This window comes from Cydia pomonella, chromosome 6, assembly GCF_033807575.1.
Source record: "Cydia pomonella isolate Wapato2018A chromosome 6, ilCydPomo1, whole genome shotgun sequence".
Lineage (NCBI taxonomy): Eukaryota > Metazoa > Arthropoda > Insecta > Lepidoptera > Tortricidae > Cydia > Cydia pomonella.
The window spans coordinates 11,567,814-11,589,360 of record NC_084708.1 but is presented as its reverse complement, the minus strand read 5'-3'; the positions used below and the strand labels follow the sequence as shown (position 1 = coordinate 11,589,360).

General features: G+C 37.4%; 1 protein-coding gene across 9 annotated transcripts in view; it reads right to left on the bottom strand.

The window, feature by feature from the left end:
* Positions 1–21,547, bottom strand: part of LOC133518960 (alpha-catulin) — a 131,631-nt gene that overhangs the window by 20,382 nt on the left and 89,702 nt on the right. For 7 of the 9 annotated variants that reach the window (XM_061852774.1, XM_061852771.1, XM_061852773.1 and 4 more), the window contains 4 exons: positions 11,453–11,595; positions 10,605–10,835; positions 4,274–4,411; positions 1,782–1,817 (listed from right to left, as the gene is read on the bottom strand). In XM_061852774.1, the coding sequence (XP_061708758.1) occupies positions 1,782–1,817; positions 4,274–4,411; positions 10,605–10,835; positions 11,453–11,595 (548 nt within the window). The remainder of the gene's footprint in view (positions 1–1,781; positions 1,818–4,273; positions 4,412–10,604; positions 10,836–11,452; positions 11,596–21,547) is intronic. The other 2 variants (XM_061852772.1, XM_061852776.1) reach the window with 2 other exon arrangements.

Below are 21,547 nucleotides of genomic sequence, written 5' to 3'. Positions count from 1 at the left end.
AGTGTATTCCCACTGCTTACCGAGCAGGCAAGGTAAACGATCAGGCAAACCATCGAGACGGTATCGTAGGGATTCGTAACAACTGTGTGCAATATGTTCGCTATTAAACTTGCACGCCTGAGCGATTGACACGCCAGGCTTAGGTGAACGATCGGAATAGCATCCAAGTCGGGCTGCCCATCGTGATAGCACTGATCTCTATCGCATCATTAGCCGCCCGCCGTTTGAACCAGGCCTGCCATTTATCGATAATTTCTTATTTAAACATACCATTTGTTTTATCGACTGTAAAAGTCACTTCGCGATTAACGATCCTATTCGTGTATGGGCGTGTTGACATCGTACACCCGTTCAGAGTATTTTAATCATCATCATCTGATGTCTCATCACGATTTTAAGCCTAACTGATGTTCACGCTTTAGGTACATACTGGCAGGTACATTTCCATGTTTAAAGCTTGATAAACGTGCAGGTCATAACTTTACAAATTCTTACCCACAAATTTTTTACCCAGATTTTGATATTTCAGACTAAAATTATATACCTATGTAAAGTGTCGTAGTAACCCTGAAATGTCTAGAAGACAAGTGAATGAATATCGAAGAGCATGCAGTGAAGAAGTCTTTATCGATAGACGAAGTGCGCTGTCCGCAGCCGAGTTGCGGCATGCCGTTATATGGACTATACGGTGCTCTTCCGGCCGTGTCTCGTGGAAGCCTCTTCAGTTGTGTGCTATGAGTATATGCAGACTACCTTTCACAGACTGCGGATTATGAAGCGTTTACCTACGTAAACTATTATATACCGGATGGGGCCTATAACAGGACCAAAATATTAACTGTACGAGTAGGCTGTACTTCTCAAACAGACCAACATTTGTTCAGCAACTTTTAAAAATAACTTGTTTCGATTTTTAGTACAGTTAAAGTTTTTTCTAAGACGCAATGTATTGCGAATTTTATTATATTTAAAGCGTGCCAAGCAACGTCAATTACGTACATATGCGCACGTAACAATAGCGTACATTGAAGATAGTATTTAATTTGTATGAGAAATTTAAAATCTAAAGACTTATTGACAAAAGTGTCATCGTTTGAGGAGTAAAATCTGTTTTAATTATTTGCTAGTGTTATAGGCTCCACCCGGTATACTTACTTGCTACAAAAGTTTTTTCTTTCTTGAAGTGATTTTCAGTTGATATTTGTAATTTCTGCAATTTCTTAGGCAATAAAGATTCTTTAAACCGAATTTACATGAGTACAAGTAATAAACAAGGACGTAAGTGACATAAGCCGTTGTGTTCTTATTCTGTGGCCGTGAGTCGGCTTACATGTTTTCACTAAGTTTGGTAGGTGATCTGTGGTGCTATGTATTGAACGTACAGTTTGCAGTAGCAGCTGTTATTGCTACCATGGGATAGGAGGTATTACCGTCGAGTCGTGTTCATGATACACAATCTCATATGCATGTTAGCTTTTATAACGGATACTAAATGTAGATGAAATATCTATCTGAATACTTAGCGAATAATGGTTACATGCGATGTGATGTTATGCTGTGTTTTAGATGTTAACAACAGGGCGGATTAGACATTTATATTTATAAATGTCTAATCCGCCCTAGCCCTTTCATATTTTTAATTAGCCAAAAAATTACATGGGCACCTACTTTGTTGACTTTTGGGAACTAGAAGACGTACTTTGAATAAAAGTGTTAACATAGTGTTTCCTTAATCTTAGGTATAAAAAAAGCAATAAAGTGGAGCTATTAATTTGCTTTACCTGCGGGTTTTCCTTTTTAGAAGTATTCAAGGTCCACTATCCATTCAATAGGGCGGCAAGAAAAAATAAATTTACTAAGAAACATATATTGCTTCAATATTTTGTTCATATATGGTCTTCATCCACAGTAAAATCAGATAGCTATCTTGATATTTGCTCTGTAATATAAGTAGTAATATAAATTGGGTATATTTTTACTGCAATGGATTGTGGGCCTAACGGCCGTCGCGTCAGCATACATTTAGAGTTACGCTCTAAAAATTTCAGGAACGAGCGTTAATATATACGACGGAGCAAATAAAACAAATGCGTTGACCATTTCGGGGACTGTTTTCCGTAAAAAGTTACGGGATTTGATAATGCTACCGGCTTTTTTTTATTTAGGTTATTATTTTCCCTAAGTAAGGGTTCTTTTTTAAACTGAAAACGTAGGTTTTATAAATGGTAACGTTAAGTCACATTTTCTAAAACAGGGTCTGGGATGAATTGTGGAAAGTTTTTAATAGGTATTCGGGTTTTGTACACCTATATTCGACCAAAACGTTTACTTTCTTAACACTGGTTTACCATAAATAATACTTGATAATACATCAATATTAGTAGGGAAATGAAAGCAGATACTTAAGATCAGTATTCGCCATTAAGGTAAATCCGTATTATGTAAGAACACAGCAGCGCGACAGGACCCAACTTTCCCGATAAACGCTCTGGCACACTCTCGCAGTGTAGGAAATATCCAATAAATAGTTATAGTTTGTATAGGTAATAAAATACTTGTTCTACTGGTTTAGAATTGTTCCGTCTAGAATGTGGGTGGTTCAACTGAGCGTATATCTACGGATAGCTAGCATTTAGAAAAAATGAAGATACTTTTTAGAATTCTATATATTCAAATATTTTAGGTTGTTTAAACTGAAATATGTAAATGTCATATACTAAGAAAAATAATTGTTTTTCTGAAACCAACCAATAATTATACCTACTAGTTTTATCATCCATAAGTGAGGTTAAATATTTAGTACTTAAGTATAATTAGCTACTAAACATACATTCAAGCATATTGGAAAACTATTGCTATATGCAAAAAAAAAAAATACTGTAGAAATATCTCATTGAGTAAAAAAGAGTAGAAATAATAAATGTTACGTATTATTATTAAAGTTACGAATTTCTAAAAAAAATCCATTTGATTCGATTATTAAATCATTACTCAGTGTAGTCTTCACCATAACATCAAGTTAAGTAAAAAAAAAACACTAAAAGATTATTATTGCGTCGTAACAGAAGTTAAATCGCTACACGTACAATACGTTTCAAAATATCAGTATTTTACGTATCACATCAAAATACGCTCGTAGCTATTACAGATGATAAAGGCGAAACAAAATTTACATAAAACCTTCGTAAAATATGAAACTTCCTTTAACAAACGTGACTCGAACACATATCAATGGCGTCAGACGCACTCCTTCTGGTGTTAGATGTTTATCGAGCATTTTGATGTCATAATAGGAAATACGCGGTGGGCAACAGGCCGGCTGGAAGCTATTATGCGCCCTACGGCACAAGCATCGGGCTATGATTGTTTATATTGAATTTCATATAACATTAAGGGGAAATTTAGGCACGTTTTGTTAGCTGAGTTATGGAGAGTTTACAAAGTTTACGTAGCAAGCGCAGCTGAAATAATGTTTTCTTTTCTGCTCGTAGCTACGGCGAGATATCTAAACTGCAAAACAAACACATATTAGTAAGCTTATGGCTGATTATCTCGTAGTTCTTGTTAGTGTATACCGCTCGGTAATATTACAAATTGGGTTAGACAGGTGGCTTATGCGGCTTTTACTTTCATGACTTTTGTAGTTAAACTACATAAATGGTAAAATACTGCAAACTTTACTTCGATGTTGTTGTCTAGTAGACCGACTTTAAACTCTAAATACATTTTTATTTTCATAATAATAATCGTATATATATTCAGGATTAAATGATGCCAAAAATAAACCCTAATGAAGCACTTACAATATGTTTAAAAAATGATCTGGTGAATATATTTTGTAATAATCACACATTTTTAGAATTAAAATAGCTGTATTATGGCCTATTGCATGATTACCCATTTAAACCTCCCGTGAGTGGTCCTGGAGGCCGAGCAGCCCGTCGCGAAACAAATAGTGGATGAGCCCCATGGTGCGCCGCATCTGGCAGAACACGGTGTCGCGCTTATACCTGAACCGTGTACTAAATTCTTGCGTATGGTCGTCGCGGCTGGGCAGCCCGTCGCGCGCCACGTAGTGAATGAGCTCCATGGCGCGACGCATCTGGCAGAACACGGTGTTGCTGTTGTACCTGAGCCGTGTACTAACTTTCTGCGAGTGATCGTTGTGGCCGGGCAGCCTGTCACGCACCACCTAGTGTATGAGTTCCATGGTGCGATCACCGTATCTGGCAGAACACGGTGTCGCGGCTATAACTGAGCTGTGTGTACTAACCTCCTGCGAGTGGTCGTCGTGGCCGGGCAGCCCGTCGCGCACGACGTAGTGGATGAGGTCCATGGCGCGCCGCATCTGGCAGAACACGGTGTCGCGGTTCTCCCGTGCGCTGGCACTCCCGGGGTGCCTAAGGCAAGTCTGTAAAAAACATAGGCTGGGGTAATTATCAGGCTACAAAGCGGATTTACTTTGCACATGTTGATTTTCTATCGCAAGAATAAACCATAGTAACCTCTGTGATTATAGCACAATCGGATTACGACCAACCTCGAAATCTCTAGAACAATCATGAAATTCGGTATGTATATAAATTAAAGGCCCCTTTTTCATGCCCACACCATTTGACATTTGGGGATCTCGAGGAATCGCAGCCATCTTGGTAAATGTGTACCATCCAGGAGAAATTCGCGTTATACTCAAAATCTACGTTCTTCACGAAAATATCGTGTAAGGCAACATTCAAGCTTATTAAATTCTACACAAAAAAGTCTCAGACATCTTTGTGGAAAAAATACATCTAGCTATAAAAATCACTTGTTGATTCAGATTAAGCGCTTATACACTTCCAGGGGACATTATCTTAATAGAAAACTCGGAGGAATATGAATTCCACTTTTAACTTTACATTTGTAACCCCCAATATTAACATTTTACTCGACTACGACTTAACCAGAAAGTAGGGTTATGGGTTTAAGTACTGATGATTCAGTACATCCTGTAGCTTAGGATACTGGACGGATTTTTTTAAATGACGTATCGGTAGATTCCTCTTACCCTTCACAACTTGTTTACACTTGTTTTATTACAGAAAAATTAAACCAACCACCTTGAGAGGACTCCGAATATTAAATCATATTTTTTCTTCTAGCGCCTAAACTATTTAGCGGATTTCAATAAAATAGACATCAGTAGATCCATAATTAGTACACGAGTGCTACGCAATACAAAGTAACTAAAATTAACAGAGGAAATCTTTTTGGGGCTAAATAATGTGACTGCAAAAACAGATTTTAGGTCATAAATGGGGTTCAAACAATAGTGACAGTAATCAAATTTGACAAATTCTATTTCTGGGATCCCAGTATGCGTGCTTTAAAATTTGAGCTTCGGGGACCACGACGATCAGACGGCACAGGAAAAAGTAAGCAACTTTTTTTGTTTTTTCTTTTATCTTTACATCGCTATGATTTTTTTTATGAATATTGAGTAAGGCGAAGTGAATGCTTATTAAATTTCACACATTAAATGTTTATAACAGTTTGTCCCTAAAACGAAGCTATCTCATAGAAATATGGCTCAGAAGTCAATAAGTTGTGCTACTGACGTTTTATTCAAATAAATTATAAATAAATTAAAAACATTATAAATACACATTACCGCTTAAAATTTGAACAATTAAAACGAAAACCAAACTATTGAAATCTTATTTAAGTAGTTTTCCTTGTGTAGCTACGATGATTATCGCACAGCGAAATTAAAACCTGAAGATGACCTTCAATTTTCTGCCCAAAATCATTTCAAGTAATATTTTCGACTACGATGCTACGAAGCATTTCGATAATTTATTGATTGGTAAAATGTTTTCGGATGCAATCTAGGCACGGGCCCGCTCTGTGCCGTGACATGGAATAATTCGCGATCATATCAAAGTCTGCGATTTCTTCGTTTCGGTTGGTTTTGGTCCTTAACGTCACTACGGCTGAGCAGTCCGCCGGCGTGCCCAATCACTTAATCGTCGAAAGTTAGTAGAGTTCAGATTAAGAGGGAAACTTTAATTTATTATTATCCTAAAGTCTTACGTCCGCTATTTTAAGGAACGCTTTGAAGTTAAAGGCGGGTAATTTCATCTAAAACAGTTGGAACCATATTGTGTGTAAATTCAATACGAGCGAATATTTAAACGGTGGTTAGGACCTAAGAAGTATATTGAGATATATTTTGCTTGCGCCACAAAAACCACATAGGTAAGTTACGAGATACAAACTTTTTAAAGTAACTGTCAACGCTTGTTGTCAGTTACTATAAAAAGCTCATATCTCGTTATGTCATGTCATGTTATGTCTTGTACTATTTGGAGTACATTGCTGCGCGATAAATCAACAATTAATTACGGGGTGATAATTAAGTGTAACTTAAAGAATTAATGATTACACGGATAAATTCTATATCTGGTTTAATTTATAGCCCGTACTGGACTGTGGACCCTTCGCCCTTTACAAACTGTGGACGAGGTAAGATAAGTTTCACCCGTTGGCAATGGGCCCGTGATGACACTAATAACAGGCCAATTCGAACGATATCAGTATACGTTAGAATTGGCCTGTTATTATTGCATCTACGCACGGCGCTATAGGTACCTACATGACGAAAAGTTGCAGCTACGAGTATGCTGCTCACTATTACATAGCTACAGCGACGGCGTAGCAGTAGGCTTGAACGATTTAATGCTACAAACCGAAAGTAGTTCTCTTTTTTTATTCTATAGCAAGGTGCATGACACACAGGCCAATTTGAACTTAATTAGGGGTTGCAAACCAGATTGATTTTCACCAGGCCGGATCCAGCCGGATTTTGGATATAATCTGGTCGGATCTGGCCGGACCGGATCCGGATTGGTATAGGAATATTATAGTTAATTAAATGAGATTGTTCTAGTTTTTTGTGTAATAGGTACGAGGAATAAAGGATATTTTTTCAAATATACTTAAATCAATAATTTAAAGTTAATCAATAACTTTGAAACAATAAAATAGAACTTAGTAGTAAAAAGTGTTAGAATGTCAATCTTACTTTAAAAACAAAATTTCTTCTTCTGTTCCCAATCATCCTCATGATAAATATCTTTTTATATTACAAAATTTAAACGTTTTCATTAGTTATTTGTTGTGTTCAACTTCATACTGTACTTCCGTCGCTTTTACCTCGTCAAAAACGCACAGCAGCGCGTGCTGTTTTTAGGCGTTTTATTTTTTATTTACTGGATCCGGTCCAGATTCGGTGATTTTAATCGGATCCGGAAAAGTGCCGGATCCAGCCGAATTACCGGATCCGCCGGACCGGATTGCAATCCCTTAATCTTGATATTTGAATCATGTTATTTAGTTATGTTCGAATTAGGGGCAGATTTTTAAATTTCGTCGTTTCCCATGTTCTATTGCTCGTATTTCAAAAATATCTATTCGCCGTTTTCCACAGATTTTCTAGTGTCGAAATCCAGTGCTCTAAATTCAAAAATCGGTCCCTTCGCCTGACCGTATACCGTTGTCATTATAAACAAAAATCTAGATAGTAGATCTAATTAAAGTCAAATCATTCATGTGACTTTACCCAACTTTATAAGACTCGTGATACTGGCCCGCTGGCTGGCTGATTACATACCCGCTGGCTGATTTTTACAAATTTATGTGTTGCTCAATTCCATATTTTACAGCTGCGAACAGATGTTCCCAAGAAATTTCTCGAAAGAAGCGCAAGACGACTGCCGCTAAAATATATCATGTGGAAACGGGGGAACCATCGAGCGTACGTACGACACGGCCGCCCGGAAACGTTGACAGATTGCAGGCATTTGACTACTTACTATCTCAACCTCGCATCTCTATTGCGTCGCTTCGGAATATGAGCTCTAATTGAGAACAAGCAAGGTTGCTTTTGCGCTTGTTTAAAAGTAAGATAAGAGAATGAAGAAGTAAGAGGTCATTTGCGGCCGACGATCCTCAGCGCACTCTAACAGGTCACCGCCGAAGCTAACCGTATTTGAGAAATAGGGCCCTGCGCTTGAAATATGGGCCACGCTATTTTTATTGTGCGATAGCTCCGGCCATAGCGCCGTTATGAACGGCTATCGGAACTTCAAGGTGTTATTCGACCTCTCCTCATCGCCCACACATCCTCATTACCCACTATTGAGGAAATGGAGCCCGCGATAAATGTATTTGTTACCTATACCATCCTATACGAGTCCAGCCAGCTAAAACGAAAACTAACAACAAGGAAATATTTCGTTGTCAGATAAAGTTTTCACAAGTACAAAGTAAATAGATAATAAGGGATTTAGTAATAGAGTGTAAAGTCTTAAAATCCTTTAAAAAAAGTAATTGTTTACCAAAAAGTTAAAACTAATTTGTGAGGACAGATTGAAAATCCATTCGATTTTATAACCACGCTGCTTAATTGTATTACGCTTGTAATATTGGTTAATCTTTGTTTGCCTATAATCGTCGAATAAGGCCTGTACCGAAAAAAAAAACTGTAAATTTCAAACACCTGTAATTTTATATCTAAGAAAATGACTACGACTTTCTTACCGCGATCAAAAGTTTTATTATTATATTATATATTCCAATAAATAATTCTGGTTGTACGCTGTGCGGCGTTACACCGGTAAATAGAAAAGATTACTGAAAATTGGTCTTTTCTAAATAGCCAGATAATTTGTAACACTTAAAATTACCTCGAATTTTCGTGCATTTCATAATTAATAACTAATTTAGTATGTTGTCTCTTGAATAGAGGCCTCTAGAGGTACATATGCAGCCAAAGTAGAACGAACTACGACGAAAGTCAGTTTAGTTCTTGGTACGGACGTTAGGATAGCTAAAGTAATCGAAAATTGGCGTTATTTAATTCAAGGCCAAGTCGTACAAAATCATACAATTTCCTTCGTAAAAAAATTGCATTTGGTAATTATCGAAGATCAGAGTAAGATCACCAAATCCTGCAGTGCCGTCCTCTCAAATATTATTGGGCTCAAATCAAAAGTGTATTAAAAGAGAAGAACGAAACAGCCAAAAATCATTTACAATTCCAGCAGGTGATGGGCCGATGCAGGCAAATATGAAAAACGGGTCCGTAAAAAGCTGCCACTGAATGTCCTAGGAAGGAGCTACCTAACACTCCTACAGAAAAAAATAAAACCTTAGTTTGGTCTCCATCGCACCAGTTTTTTTCATTGGAATTATACAGTTTTATTTCGGTACATCCTTAATCTACACACTGATGAATATGAAATACATCTACATTTACTACATGCTATACTAAAATGCAATGAACATTCAACGAAACTCGTGATTCAACCTTTTCATGTTACTTTTTCCTGAGCGAGCACTTACACGGCTGTCACTTCGTACAATGCCCGTAGCGGCTCACTTCGCAGCGTTTAAAGCTATTTCATTTCTTAAATTCCAGTGCAATAAAAGTGCCATTACGTCGGCCTAGGATAAATCTCAGCGCTTAAACGTAATGAAGGCTCTCATACCGCGCCTGCGGTCACGGACATAGCTACTAAATAAATTAAAAAAATAATTTTAACACTAATTGCAATTCTTTAATACCTGAGTGGCTAAGCTCAGCTATGAATAACATTTTATTAAATAAATAAAAAGAATACTGAAGTTATAAAAACTTTAGTTTCTTAGTTATTCAATTTGTGTACAATGGTACGTGCGACATCATAAAAACTGTAGGTGTAGGTAAGAGATATCTAAAATAAACTGCCTATGCCGCTCATATTTCATCGAATAATAGTCATAAATATTAAAAGCCTAATCTGAATTATTTTTGAATCAATTAATTTATTAGGGTTGCGTGCAAATTCCTGTGTCATTGAATCCGACGTTGATTAATTGCTATCTTTTCCGCGAATCGCCTACAATTCGCAGTCATTTCTTTTATCGAGTTTCAATAAATCTAGTAGAAACAACAAGGTGTGGTCACGATACCTCGGGGCAGGGCACCTAAATAATTGATGGGCCGAACAGCGACCGACAGTGCTAATTTACTGGACCCACGGGACAAACACCACGTTTGAAATTTATGGCGTGCCATCGCTCTAAATCCTTTATCGCGGCGCTGCGTTTCTTCTGCGTCCAAGCTTTAATTAAGTACTTAGATTCTTAACGGTATTAGAGACAGCTTTCAATTCCATCTGTAGTTGATTACGGTCATATGAAGCGAGCGTTTTTGTCGCATAAATTTAGCTCGACTAGTTGTGACGTTGCCTGTCGTAAAGCATAATATAGCACCAGCATTTTACTCAATATAAGATACTACCTAAGGTAATGTCGCCAGCTATTCTATCTTTAGGCAAGCTAACTTCACAAAGTGGATAGACAATTTTTTCTGGACGTTGTAACTACACTAAACTCAACCCGCACATCGCAGAAACTCGTCTTCATATATAGAGTCTGTGCGGAAAGTGATGAGTCGTGGAATGTATTGGGCCCCATACATTACATAACTCGTCTCTTTCCGCACAGACTATTGGCAAAGGTAGAGACAGCTAAATAAAAACCACACATTGGAGGAATAGAACAAGCATACAAATCCTTACTTTGGATGAGGTAAGTAGCATAAGCGTAGATCGTTCCAGCACGTTCCTCGCGGCGGCGACTTGTGCTCTCCGCCGCTCGTCTCTCAGGTCCGCTCTCCGCTCCGCCGTCAGCCTGGCCAGCTCCACCATGCCGCCGCCAAACTCGGTGAAGGCGCGCACGAACTCCGCGAAGTTGGACACGGACTCGAGGCGGTCCAGCGAGCGTACCACCTGCCGGTATTGATGAAGGATCTTAGGCTACGGCATCTCGAATGCCTGCTGATGCTCATAACACCTTAGGATAACTCTACCTATATGTCTACTACTACGTCAGCTATACTAATGTAGAATGTATATTAATCTGTTAATATTATTAAATAATCCAAGTTAAGTAAATTAAGCTTGAAAGGGCGAGAGAAAAGTGTCAGAGTTTTCGAAGATTATGTAGTGATAGTAAAACAAGATGATAATAGAGTACAAAAGAGAAATAAAAATTGAGAAGAGTGAATTATATTTTCGAAGTATGCAGGCACATCTTTCTAGATTTATTTTAAAACATTCAGTACTTACATCGTCGACTTTATTCCCACGCCGTCTCTGTCTACATAGGGTAGTCGCCTAGTCCTAAAAGCTTAGTATAGTCAGCATCAATAGGGGCTGTTGAAACATCGCATTAAATCTTTTGCAGTCTAATTGGTCTACATACAGACATATCTCTTTTTGTTGAAGTGTTAGAGAATGATACTTTTGATTGATGCTGCCTGTACCTACCACCAGTATATACCCAACCATTATGTCGGCGAGCACAATAAAGCGTGTGACCGCCCTCAGCAGCGCCCGCGCCGACCCTGGCTACATCGGGTAGTCACCTTGTCCTTGGCTAGCAGTAGTTGTCGCACAACCACCATGTCGGCGAGCAGTAGCACGCGCGTGACCGCTGCGAGCAGCGCTCGCGCCGCCGACACCATGCCCGCGCCGTCCGCGCCCGCACACACCCGCTCGATCGCACGACCTGAAGAAAAACACACATTGTTATTGTCTTTCAGGAACTTTCACAATTTTTACACATTTACGATAATGGGACAGGACGTTTCGAGGACGGTTTTGTCTCCGTGGTCTCGGAAACCACGACCGACTGACCACCATCACCACATTTTTAACTATACAGGTACATAATCTACCCCAATTTAAAGATTTTAATCGACTGCGACTTAACCAGGAAGTAGGATGATGGGTTTAAGTACTGATGATTCAGTACACCCTGCAGCTTCGGATACTGAACTGATTTTCAAAAATGACGTATCGGTAATAAAATGTGTATATTGGGGTAGATCATAAAGTTCAAATGTATAGTCAAAAGTAAAAAAAAGCTTGTAATATTAGATATGAATACAGCACGTTCATTAAAAGCTTGTTAAGGATACGGGCTTCACTTTAACCAGACAAATACATATACAAGGGTTCTTTTTGAGCAGTTAGCCATACGGTAATATAAGTGGTAAAAACTCCTAAAAAAATTTGTAGCCACTTTTTGAGATCCTAATATTTAACGCATGATTGGCTGGCTATTTTATACTAAAATTATACTGCTATGGTATGTAGGGTAACGGTATAAAATAGAAAATAAATGAAGATTAAACATGTTTTTAAGGTTTTAAGGTTTTTTCTTAGAATCTCGGAAATATGGTCTAGTTTCCGTGTGAATTATTTCATTGCTTATGACCTTCATCAAAATAAAACTATAATTTGCGGGAGCCCTCTTAAAGTATCTTATATTTGCAATAGTATTAACAGTCGTGGCACGTCCAGATGAAAAAGCTGCATTAAAGGGTTATCAGAGGCAATCAGACGTACGTGTGGGCCGTATCGTAGCTGCCCCTGGGACTGCCAGGTGGACGCTGCCCAGCTTCACGTGACTTACAATTGAACTATGTTACACTTTTTTTTATTAGACTCTAATTATGTTACAACAAACGTGTTACAAAAAACAAACAATTATTAGTATTTTAAAATTAAGAACAATTTATAGACAGTTACTTACAAGGAAAGGTACCCAACTGTCCGGTTCCGATTTGATTTATATTTATATATGTTATAGAGTAGTCTAAAATAATAGACACGTTTTTTTTTAGCTGCCCAAACTCAACCTATTGGTAGAAATTGTCCTCCAAAGTACTAAAAAATTACTATGTTCTGACTCCTATATAAAGTGATGCTCAAGCAACTTGCTAGTTAATGGCTGGTTTGAGTATATGTTTGAGAGCAGGAAAAAATAATGAGCACGTGTTTTGTTATATCGACTGAAACAATTTTTTTCCTAAAAAAACACCCGTCTACTACGTCTACCCATAAGGGTATCTTTAGCGATAAGATAATATAAAACTTCGAATGTCGATTTTTTTGGCACCGTAAAAGATCCGTTTAAATATGAATAGCAAATTAATATTTGAGCAAGACTAAAAACAGGACATTAAGGAGGGGCGGGTAAGAATATTGGTGTAATTCGAATGGCTGACCGAGCACCGGCGAGACAAAGACTCTGATAAGCCAGTTTAAATACGCTTTCAGATTTTGCATCGTTACTAAGGTTCTCAAAAACAAGTTGTAATGGTTCGTCTATTAACTGGACTAGCTCGTGCTTGCGCAAGCAACTTGAAAACGCCTTTAGCCGCACGGCTAAAGCCCAATTATGCTAAAATAGTTTACAGACGCTGAATCATTGCGCCCGCAGCGCCTCATATTTACAGATATTAATTGCTCAGAGCCCTTAACGAGTCCAGACTCCAGAGAACAATGGACCTGACAACTACGTTAATATTTACTTTTACTAATATAATAATGGAAAGAAGAGTAGTTTGTTAGTCTGCAAGGAAACTACAGTGGTACTTATTTAAAATATTTAGAGTAAAATGGAAGAATCAGCGCTTTTAAAATTCTTTTGCAATTTTGGTATATTTCGTAATATAAGTTCAGCTATTCGAGGATTAATATTATAGTGCTTTTTCCAGTAAGGAAAAGGAAAAGTGTGGTCACCGTGGGTGGGCTTCTATTTAGGGAACGCATGGGAACGCTCACATCAAATGCCCTTTTTAACACATTCACTACGGCATCGGGTCGAATATTGTATCGATATTGGCCGATGTAGAACTTTCCTCCGGTGCGGGAAAGAATTTGCTGTTCCGAACGCTGGTACGGGATAAATATCTTTGGATTTGCATGAGTATAAAAGGGACAGTTAGTATTTTGTCAATGTTTAGTCGAATATAGATGATTTACGCAAAAATACTCATCGGTTATTTTCGACCTTATGCCAACCAGCGCAAGTTTTTTCGTCTAGTGCGGTTACCGGGTCTATGAGACCCGATGCCCGGTTACCCGATAGCCGCACCAGATGATAGCTTAGTTGAAATGGTTTGGCTTTATTGCCAACAACAAAATCTGTGCCATGGAATCTCCAAACAAAGTGTCATCCAAGTTGGACAACATCTGCAGTTGACACAATAAGTACTTATCAAAATTAATGGTGAATGCTTTTGTGACGTCCTATAGTCTTACTTTGAGAAGAGTCAAACTTTAGGGTAAATGTGTATTAGCGCAACCCAGGCACGATAAAATTGAGTTTTGGTAAATATTTCGCTCGGGACTCGAGGCGCTTGAAGCTTTTATATGTCAGACAGAGTTAACTAATGGCGTGGTTTTCTAACACACGCAAATTCCTAAGCTACAAATAAGTTTTAAATTGGTAATTATTAGGGTAACATTTAAAATCATTACCTATGTTCTTTATCATATCACTTTTTTTTTTACATGGTCATATTATCATTTTTATAGCAAACAATGTACTCCGCACCTATAGACGCTTGAAAATACACATATACTTACGTATCACATGCACATTGAATAATCATTATGTTGCCAGATTAAGAGAAAAAGGTCTCTCTCCTTAAATACAGATCAGCTTCGAGAGCTCTCACAACCTCAGATCAGAAACATAACACTTGATTGGTCTTGCTACGGTACTTTTCCTAGTTGGACTGCGAGATGATATTCAAAAAAGTTTGTACTAAAACGCAAGCGCTAGAAACCAATAAGTTCCTATATGATTTCGAAACGAAAATTTACCTACATTGGAGAATAAGGAGAGATAATCCGTAAGAGGAAATCCGCTCAGACCGTAACGTAAATGTTCTAATATAAATCAACCTCTAACAGTGATTGCCGCTAGTCTTAATTGTAAGGTATCTTTATGCTGTGTTTGGGCCCGCACAAATTATTCCAGTTTTGTTCTCACGAATGGCAAAGTTTTTGAATTTATTAAAGGTTCATTTCCGAAAACCGTTCGTGGTACCTTCAAACCTATTAAAACTTCGACCTTTAATTTCTTCCTTTTGTGCGAAAATGCTGGTCACAAAAACATGGTTAACTAGTGATATTTGAACAAAATGTCGCGCCAAGGGGAGAACCTTGTATGTACACCGTCATTTGGTCAATGTCATGGAATGAGTAAAAATTAAGAGGGGAGGGTTAGGCAGGAAATTTATAAGGAAATAAAAAATAAACTTGCGACGGAAGATATGGCAATCGCACAAGTTTTTTACTTTTTATATAAATTACTATGAATTTTTTGAACAAATGTATCTGTTTGAAAATTTTCTAGTCAGATCCCTCGATGAGATCATTAGCTATTTTATACTAAAATTATACCTACTGCTGTTATGCGGGGTAACAATATACAACTGAAAATAAACGAAAAATATAAGTACATACTTAACCTATACTTAAGTCTTGTTTGTATTGTTCTATTTTGGTACCATCAACCTATCATGTTTTTTTTTCTCTTTATTTAGGTAAACAAACAGCCACTAGAAGTGATACTTACGATACAAATTACTATATTGTTTACCATACGTGTGGCCCACAGCGCTTGTGTGGCTATGTTTTGGCAATAAAGTGATTTGAAGTTCGAAAATAGAATACAGAAATACAGGCAAAGTTCAACTATTTAATTACCCGACGAAAACTATAAAATTTGTGGGTAGCCACTACAAATTCAAATAAAGATAAAATCTATACACGGTGACTAGAACATAAAGCGAACGACCAAAAACGAATCCCAATCTGTTTGTCTAACTACATATTTCATACTCGTTGTATTTCAAAAGGATGGATCGAATTCTACTTCCGGGCGCTATCTTTGAGCACTTTCTTTCTACATGAGTAAACCGGCGGATATCAGGATAAAACTTTGCTAACCCTGTCGTAGGTAGATATGCAAAATAGAGAACAGACCCGAATGGAATCGGTGTGCGGCTGTTAGGCTAATGTTCCAATGGCCGTGTAGCCCCGCATGCATACATTTCAGCGTATGTGACGTCACTAATGGAATAAGGTAAAAGTAGCTTTCGTTGTGTGCGAATCACATTGTCCTTAATGACATTCTGTGAACTGGGTTTTGTTTAATTTTTCCATGTTAGAACGTCTAACAATCATCTTTAATAGAAAGAAAACCGGTCAAGTGCGAGTTTGTTTTACTCGCGCATCGAGGGTTCCGCACAAACTTTGAATTACCTCGTGTATAGCCTGTCCAATTTCTAAGATCAAGTTCGCTATACATTTACTATAGCTTACTTGATCTTAGAAAAACGGACAGACTATAACTATAAAGGCGAAAGACTTTTGGTCAGAAGTACCTATACTTACTAAGAATACTGTAAAATTGTGTTCAGCGCCATCTATCGGCAAATTGTCGCAAATTTGCGCGATGTAATGCACGTATATTGGTTTTTCGATGATAATTCTCTTTCCTGTCAACCGATTTCAAAAACTGTTCTTTTATTTGGAAAAAGGCTTTGATGTTATTTTATAGAAATTTCAAGTGTAATAAAATAAACATACGTAAAGTTGGTAAATTGTAAACTGAATTCAGAATTGCATTTAATTAATTAAAAAAATAACCAAGATAGAGATCTGATTATATTTTTCCGGTAATTTATAGTAATGTTATTAATATGTAAAAAAAATTTTTTTTTCTTCGGCAAACATAGGAGAAAAGGGGGGGGGGGGGATGGGAATGGTATGTTTTTCACATTTTCCTTTATAAATATTTTTTTGTTCACTATGAAAATAAAAAGAAAAAAGTGTTTTAGAATGTACAATTTAAGCTCTTTGAAATGATCACCCCACTTGACCTAGTCACTATAGACTTTGAAATTTCCATAGTTAATAAAAAAAAAACTTTCAATGTGTCTGGGTTAGCGTTCTTTATAACTATTCCAAATTTCAAATCGATAGCCTAACTGGTTTTAGAGATATTTAGCGATGTGACAGACAGACAGAAGGACGGACGGACGGACAGACTCGCACCATAAGAGTTCCTTTTGTACCTTTTTGGTACGGAACCCTAAAAACCGACTACACAAAATAATTCGAAGTGCCATCAAAATTATTTACGACTATACTTATTGCATCTCACAACAATTAAAATTAGCCCGAAGACGTAAAATTTTTGTACATACACGTAAAATAGCGTACGTCTACGCTATACATATAAGTACCTGTTTCTAAGATTTGAGAAGATCCCCCAATTCCTCGTAAAACCCATCATCGGAAATTGACCTTGACTAAAACGTTGTTTAACTCCTAACTTGCTGAACAAAATTAAAGAAGAAGGCAAATCGCCAAACGCGAAATCGTCTCGACGAGTTCCGTTCTGGTCTTCATCAACAGTTCGACTTCAACAAATGTCACTTTTTGAATGAAATGCTTATTTTCTTTATGAAAATACAAAAATCACTATATATGGTCTGTCAAGCCATTTCCATCAATAAAAAACCCTAAAAAGCGGCAAATTTAAAAAAGTTTAGGCGCGGTTATCGTTATCCATATTTATTTTAATTTCGCGCCTTTTTCTATTGACAATGTTGTTTGACAGGCTATTTGTCTGTAAGGTTTGAGGAGTTCCTTCGATTCCTCATGGATCACATCATCATCAGAATGGAATTTCGAGTTATTTAAAAATGGGACAGGCTTGAAAACCTTCTACTAGTTTGCAGATTAGATAAGTGTGCAACGCCATACCTGTCTGTAGGATTATTTTTCCGTTATCGTTTAGCAAAACCTGTATAGGCATGTAGAAAGCAGTTTCTTTCTACCAACTTATATGATCGTACAATATGTGGTAGGTATTAAACGAACTTATGCTATTGTTTAGCTACGGAAGAAACTCTGTGCTAAAGTTTATTCGAGGGACTACCAAGACAGGGAGTTTACAGATCAGCAACTTGTATGTTTCCCTTATTAGTAAGAATGCCTACTTCTTCACGTTTCCGGCTTCTCTACCTCATTGTTTTTAAATTGAGCCATTATTTTATGAATCACCCGTAGTTATGGTTTGCCGATTTATCTGAGAAATAGCTCGACTGCAGGCGTCGGCAAGTCGTAAATCGAGAAAGCCAAGTCGAACGATAGTAGTGAAAATTTAATAGCTGGATAGTGAATATTTTCACTCAAGAAGATTTTGTTTGGTATTGATCTTCATTCTATACACGCTTTGGTAAAGTTTATTTCTTGCTTTTATTATTAATTGTTTTTTTTCATTTTGATGCGTAATGTTGTTATGTTATTTTTTTTTACTTTATTTTTTAATTATTATTGCCAAAAAACTGACATTTAACACGTTAAATAACTTCTCTTAAACTCTACCATTTGGGTTGTCACTTCTTCATGTCATGAATAGCTACCGACTAATTCCTCCAAAACCTTGCACGTGCTGGGCCCCAAAGTGTATAACAAATTACCTAAGGACATCACCATGACAGAATAAAAAAAAAAAAAAAAAAAATAAATATTATAGGACATTATTACACAAATTGACTAAGTCCCACAGTAAGCTCAATAAGGTAAGAATCTATCAATTCATTTACGCGCCAACTAAAGGAATGGCTCCTTTCCCATGCCTTTTACAGTCTAAATGACTTTTATAAATTACAATTCAATTGACATTTTATCAGAACTATAAAATCTATCTGACATATTAATGAATCTCTGTAACTTAATAATAATAATTGTAATAGTAGGTACGTCGGTTCCCCTCTCTACGGCCCTGACCACCGATAGCTTGAGCCCTGCCCCGCTGCTGGCGGCCCTAGGTTAGGTTTTTATAATATGTTGTAACATTTAATTTAAATTTTAGACGTGTAAATAATAAATGAGTATGAATATCACCTATACTGTTGCGACGTTAAATGAGTGATGAATTTAACGTTCTAGGCGACGACCGTTACTCATTTTACCTAGGAGGATTTCACCATGTTCAATCTCTGCTCACGTGCAACTTTGTCTTTGGCCTCGCACAAAGGCGTTACGTGTCTGGACGCTTCATGTTTTCAACTCTATACGATGCTCAGCATTCGGCTTCCCTCTTTGACACATTTCACTAATACTCCGGGTCTGTAATAAGCTCTGCTAATGCTCGGCTTGTGACCTCAGATGAAAGCGATCTCGTTCGGACGCTGAAGGAAATCTTAGATCAATCCGCGCCTGCTGTTGCCCCCTGCTGCTAAAGTTTTGATCAACGTATTTTAACGTGCATCAAAATATATCAATGTCTTTAAATTTGCTTTATCGGTAACGAGAAATTTCGCCCTCGCCTTTTCGTCTGTTTGTGTCCCGGGCCCTTTTACTACCTACCACTTTTTATACCAACGTGCTAAATATGATTAGCATGAAATGCAGGTCTGCATCTGGCACATCACGTCCGTCGATCAATATTAAGCGTAACTCAGGGTCTCAACTCTCCTCAGAGCTTTTAAGTAAAACTAGAGACAGGTGTACAATAAAGATTGTCAAAAACACCCAGGTGTAAATTTTATAGCTCGCTGTATATGGTAGATACCATACCACACGTCACTTAAGGAAGTCTTGAACCCATAGATAGGTGCTTTGACATCATGCACTTAACAACGTGTCGCCAATTATTAATAGGTACTAGGTACTAGCTTTTTAGAAAGCGATTTCCAAGCAAAAACTAGGCATTTTTGGGTTTGATAAGGTTTCCTGACGATATTTACCTTCACTGAAGAACTAAGAGAATGTAAATAACAAATGAAAAATGAAATGAAAATGTTTATTTGGGTAACAAATAAATTACAATTATAATATAATGGCTGGAGTTTCCTAGTAGATGAATATATACATCTGTGTCAGGAAACCCCGCTCTTCCGTTTGAGGTTTACAATAGCTGTTTCCTAAATAAACTAGGTACATATTTGCAAACTGTATTTCATAGTACATAATGACAATTTCACATTACATGTGTGTGTGTGTGTGTGTGTGTGTGTGTGTGTGTGTGTGTGTGTGTGTGTGTGTGTGTGCGTGTGTGCGTGCGTGTGTGCGCGCGTGTGTGTGTGTGTGTATGTGTGCGCGTGCGTGTGTGTGTGCGTGTGTGTGTGTGCGTGAGAGATTGTTGGATAATTGTTTATTTTGAAAAGCGTATAACGTGTCCTTGTAGTAAAGCCTCTGTTTCATCATAGTTTAGATTTTTAAGACACTGCATAAGGTTTTTTCTACAATCAAAAAATCTCATCGGGTATATATTTGTTTCCGTGTTAACTTTAAATAAATAATAAATAAATAAATATTATAGGACTTTATTACACAAATTGACTAAGTCCAACTTTATTGTACAGATAAGCGGATTGGTATGAGAACTGTCTTTTTGCAAAAACGGACTTGCAGGCAGGTGAGGGCGCTATATTAGTGTTTCTTCTACGATTTTGGGTGACGGGTTTATAGTTAAGTGTCTTGTGTAGCTTCAGTAGTATTACACAAATCATAGTTTGGACACAAGTTTAGATGACAAATACGAGAGTAAAGTAGAGATAGTCATGACCACGACTTTGACAGAGCAAAGTGAGAAAATGGCATTATAAACGTTATATTTACAAAAAAATTAGACATTTATGATGATGACATTACTACACTCTGTCTTCAGAGTTCCTCTGCCATTCAGAGTTAGCTTCGTTCGACTCAATTCGATTTCTTTATTATTTGCTCGTCTTTAGTAAAACGTGGCAGAACTCCGGATTGGCAGCACTCCGTCGATACGTGAGCCGCATATACGCAATGTTGAATTTCGTCAAACCCGGCACGGAGTTAATTGCGTGTCAACAAACCGCTTTAGTGTTAAATCGACCGCCAGCTAAGTGATAACTCGTTCGGAAATAATGGAAATGCTATGCAATAGCTACGGTATACATGTTTCCTTTGTTCCTTTACTTTATGGCGCTGTGTAGTGACTGTTATTAAACCCGCTGGATTCATGTTGCTTGAAAATTGTTACACCCTACATACTCGTACACCTACTCAAATACTTAGTGTCTTCATTTCATTTTGATTGTATTCTGATTGAGGTTAGATAACTATTTGGGTAGCCACATCGTCACATTAATATCAGGAATATTTTAAACATTAACTAACCATAACTATATTATTTTTAAATGGTAAATCTAAAAGGAAGAGTAAATAAATAAGGTAGGATTTTAGCATCTATTTGCGTGGGTGCATAATTGTTTGTGTCGTGTGTTCCCTCGGCCTAGTAGTGACATAACTACTAGGTAGTAATGTACTGTAGGTACGGCGATTTTGCTGCATGAGATTCGTTCCTTGGCTTGGAGGATTTAACAACTGGAGACGCCTTGTCTTTAATTTTCTGTACAAATTAGACTGCCAATGTAAATATTGACCATTGTTGGCCGAGGTTTTCGACAGAGGGGTAAGCCCTTAAAGGCGACTTCAGTTGCTAAATCCTCCAAGTCCCTTGGCTTGGGATGACATAGGTTACTTTTTAAAATTTCGAAAGTAATGATTTCAGCACATATGTTGCAAATTACATTAAAATAGCTCCTAGTGTTTGAGTAAAATGGCTATGTCATACGGATGGACGGACAGACGCACATGACGAAACT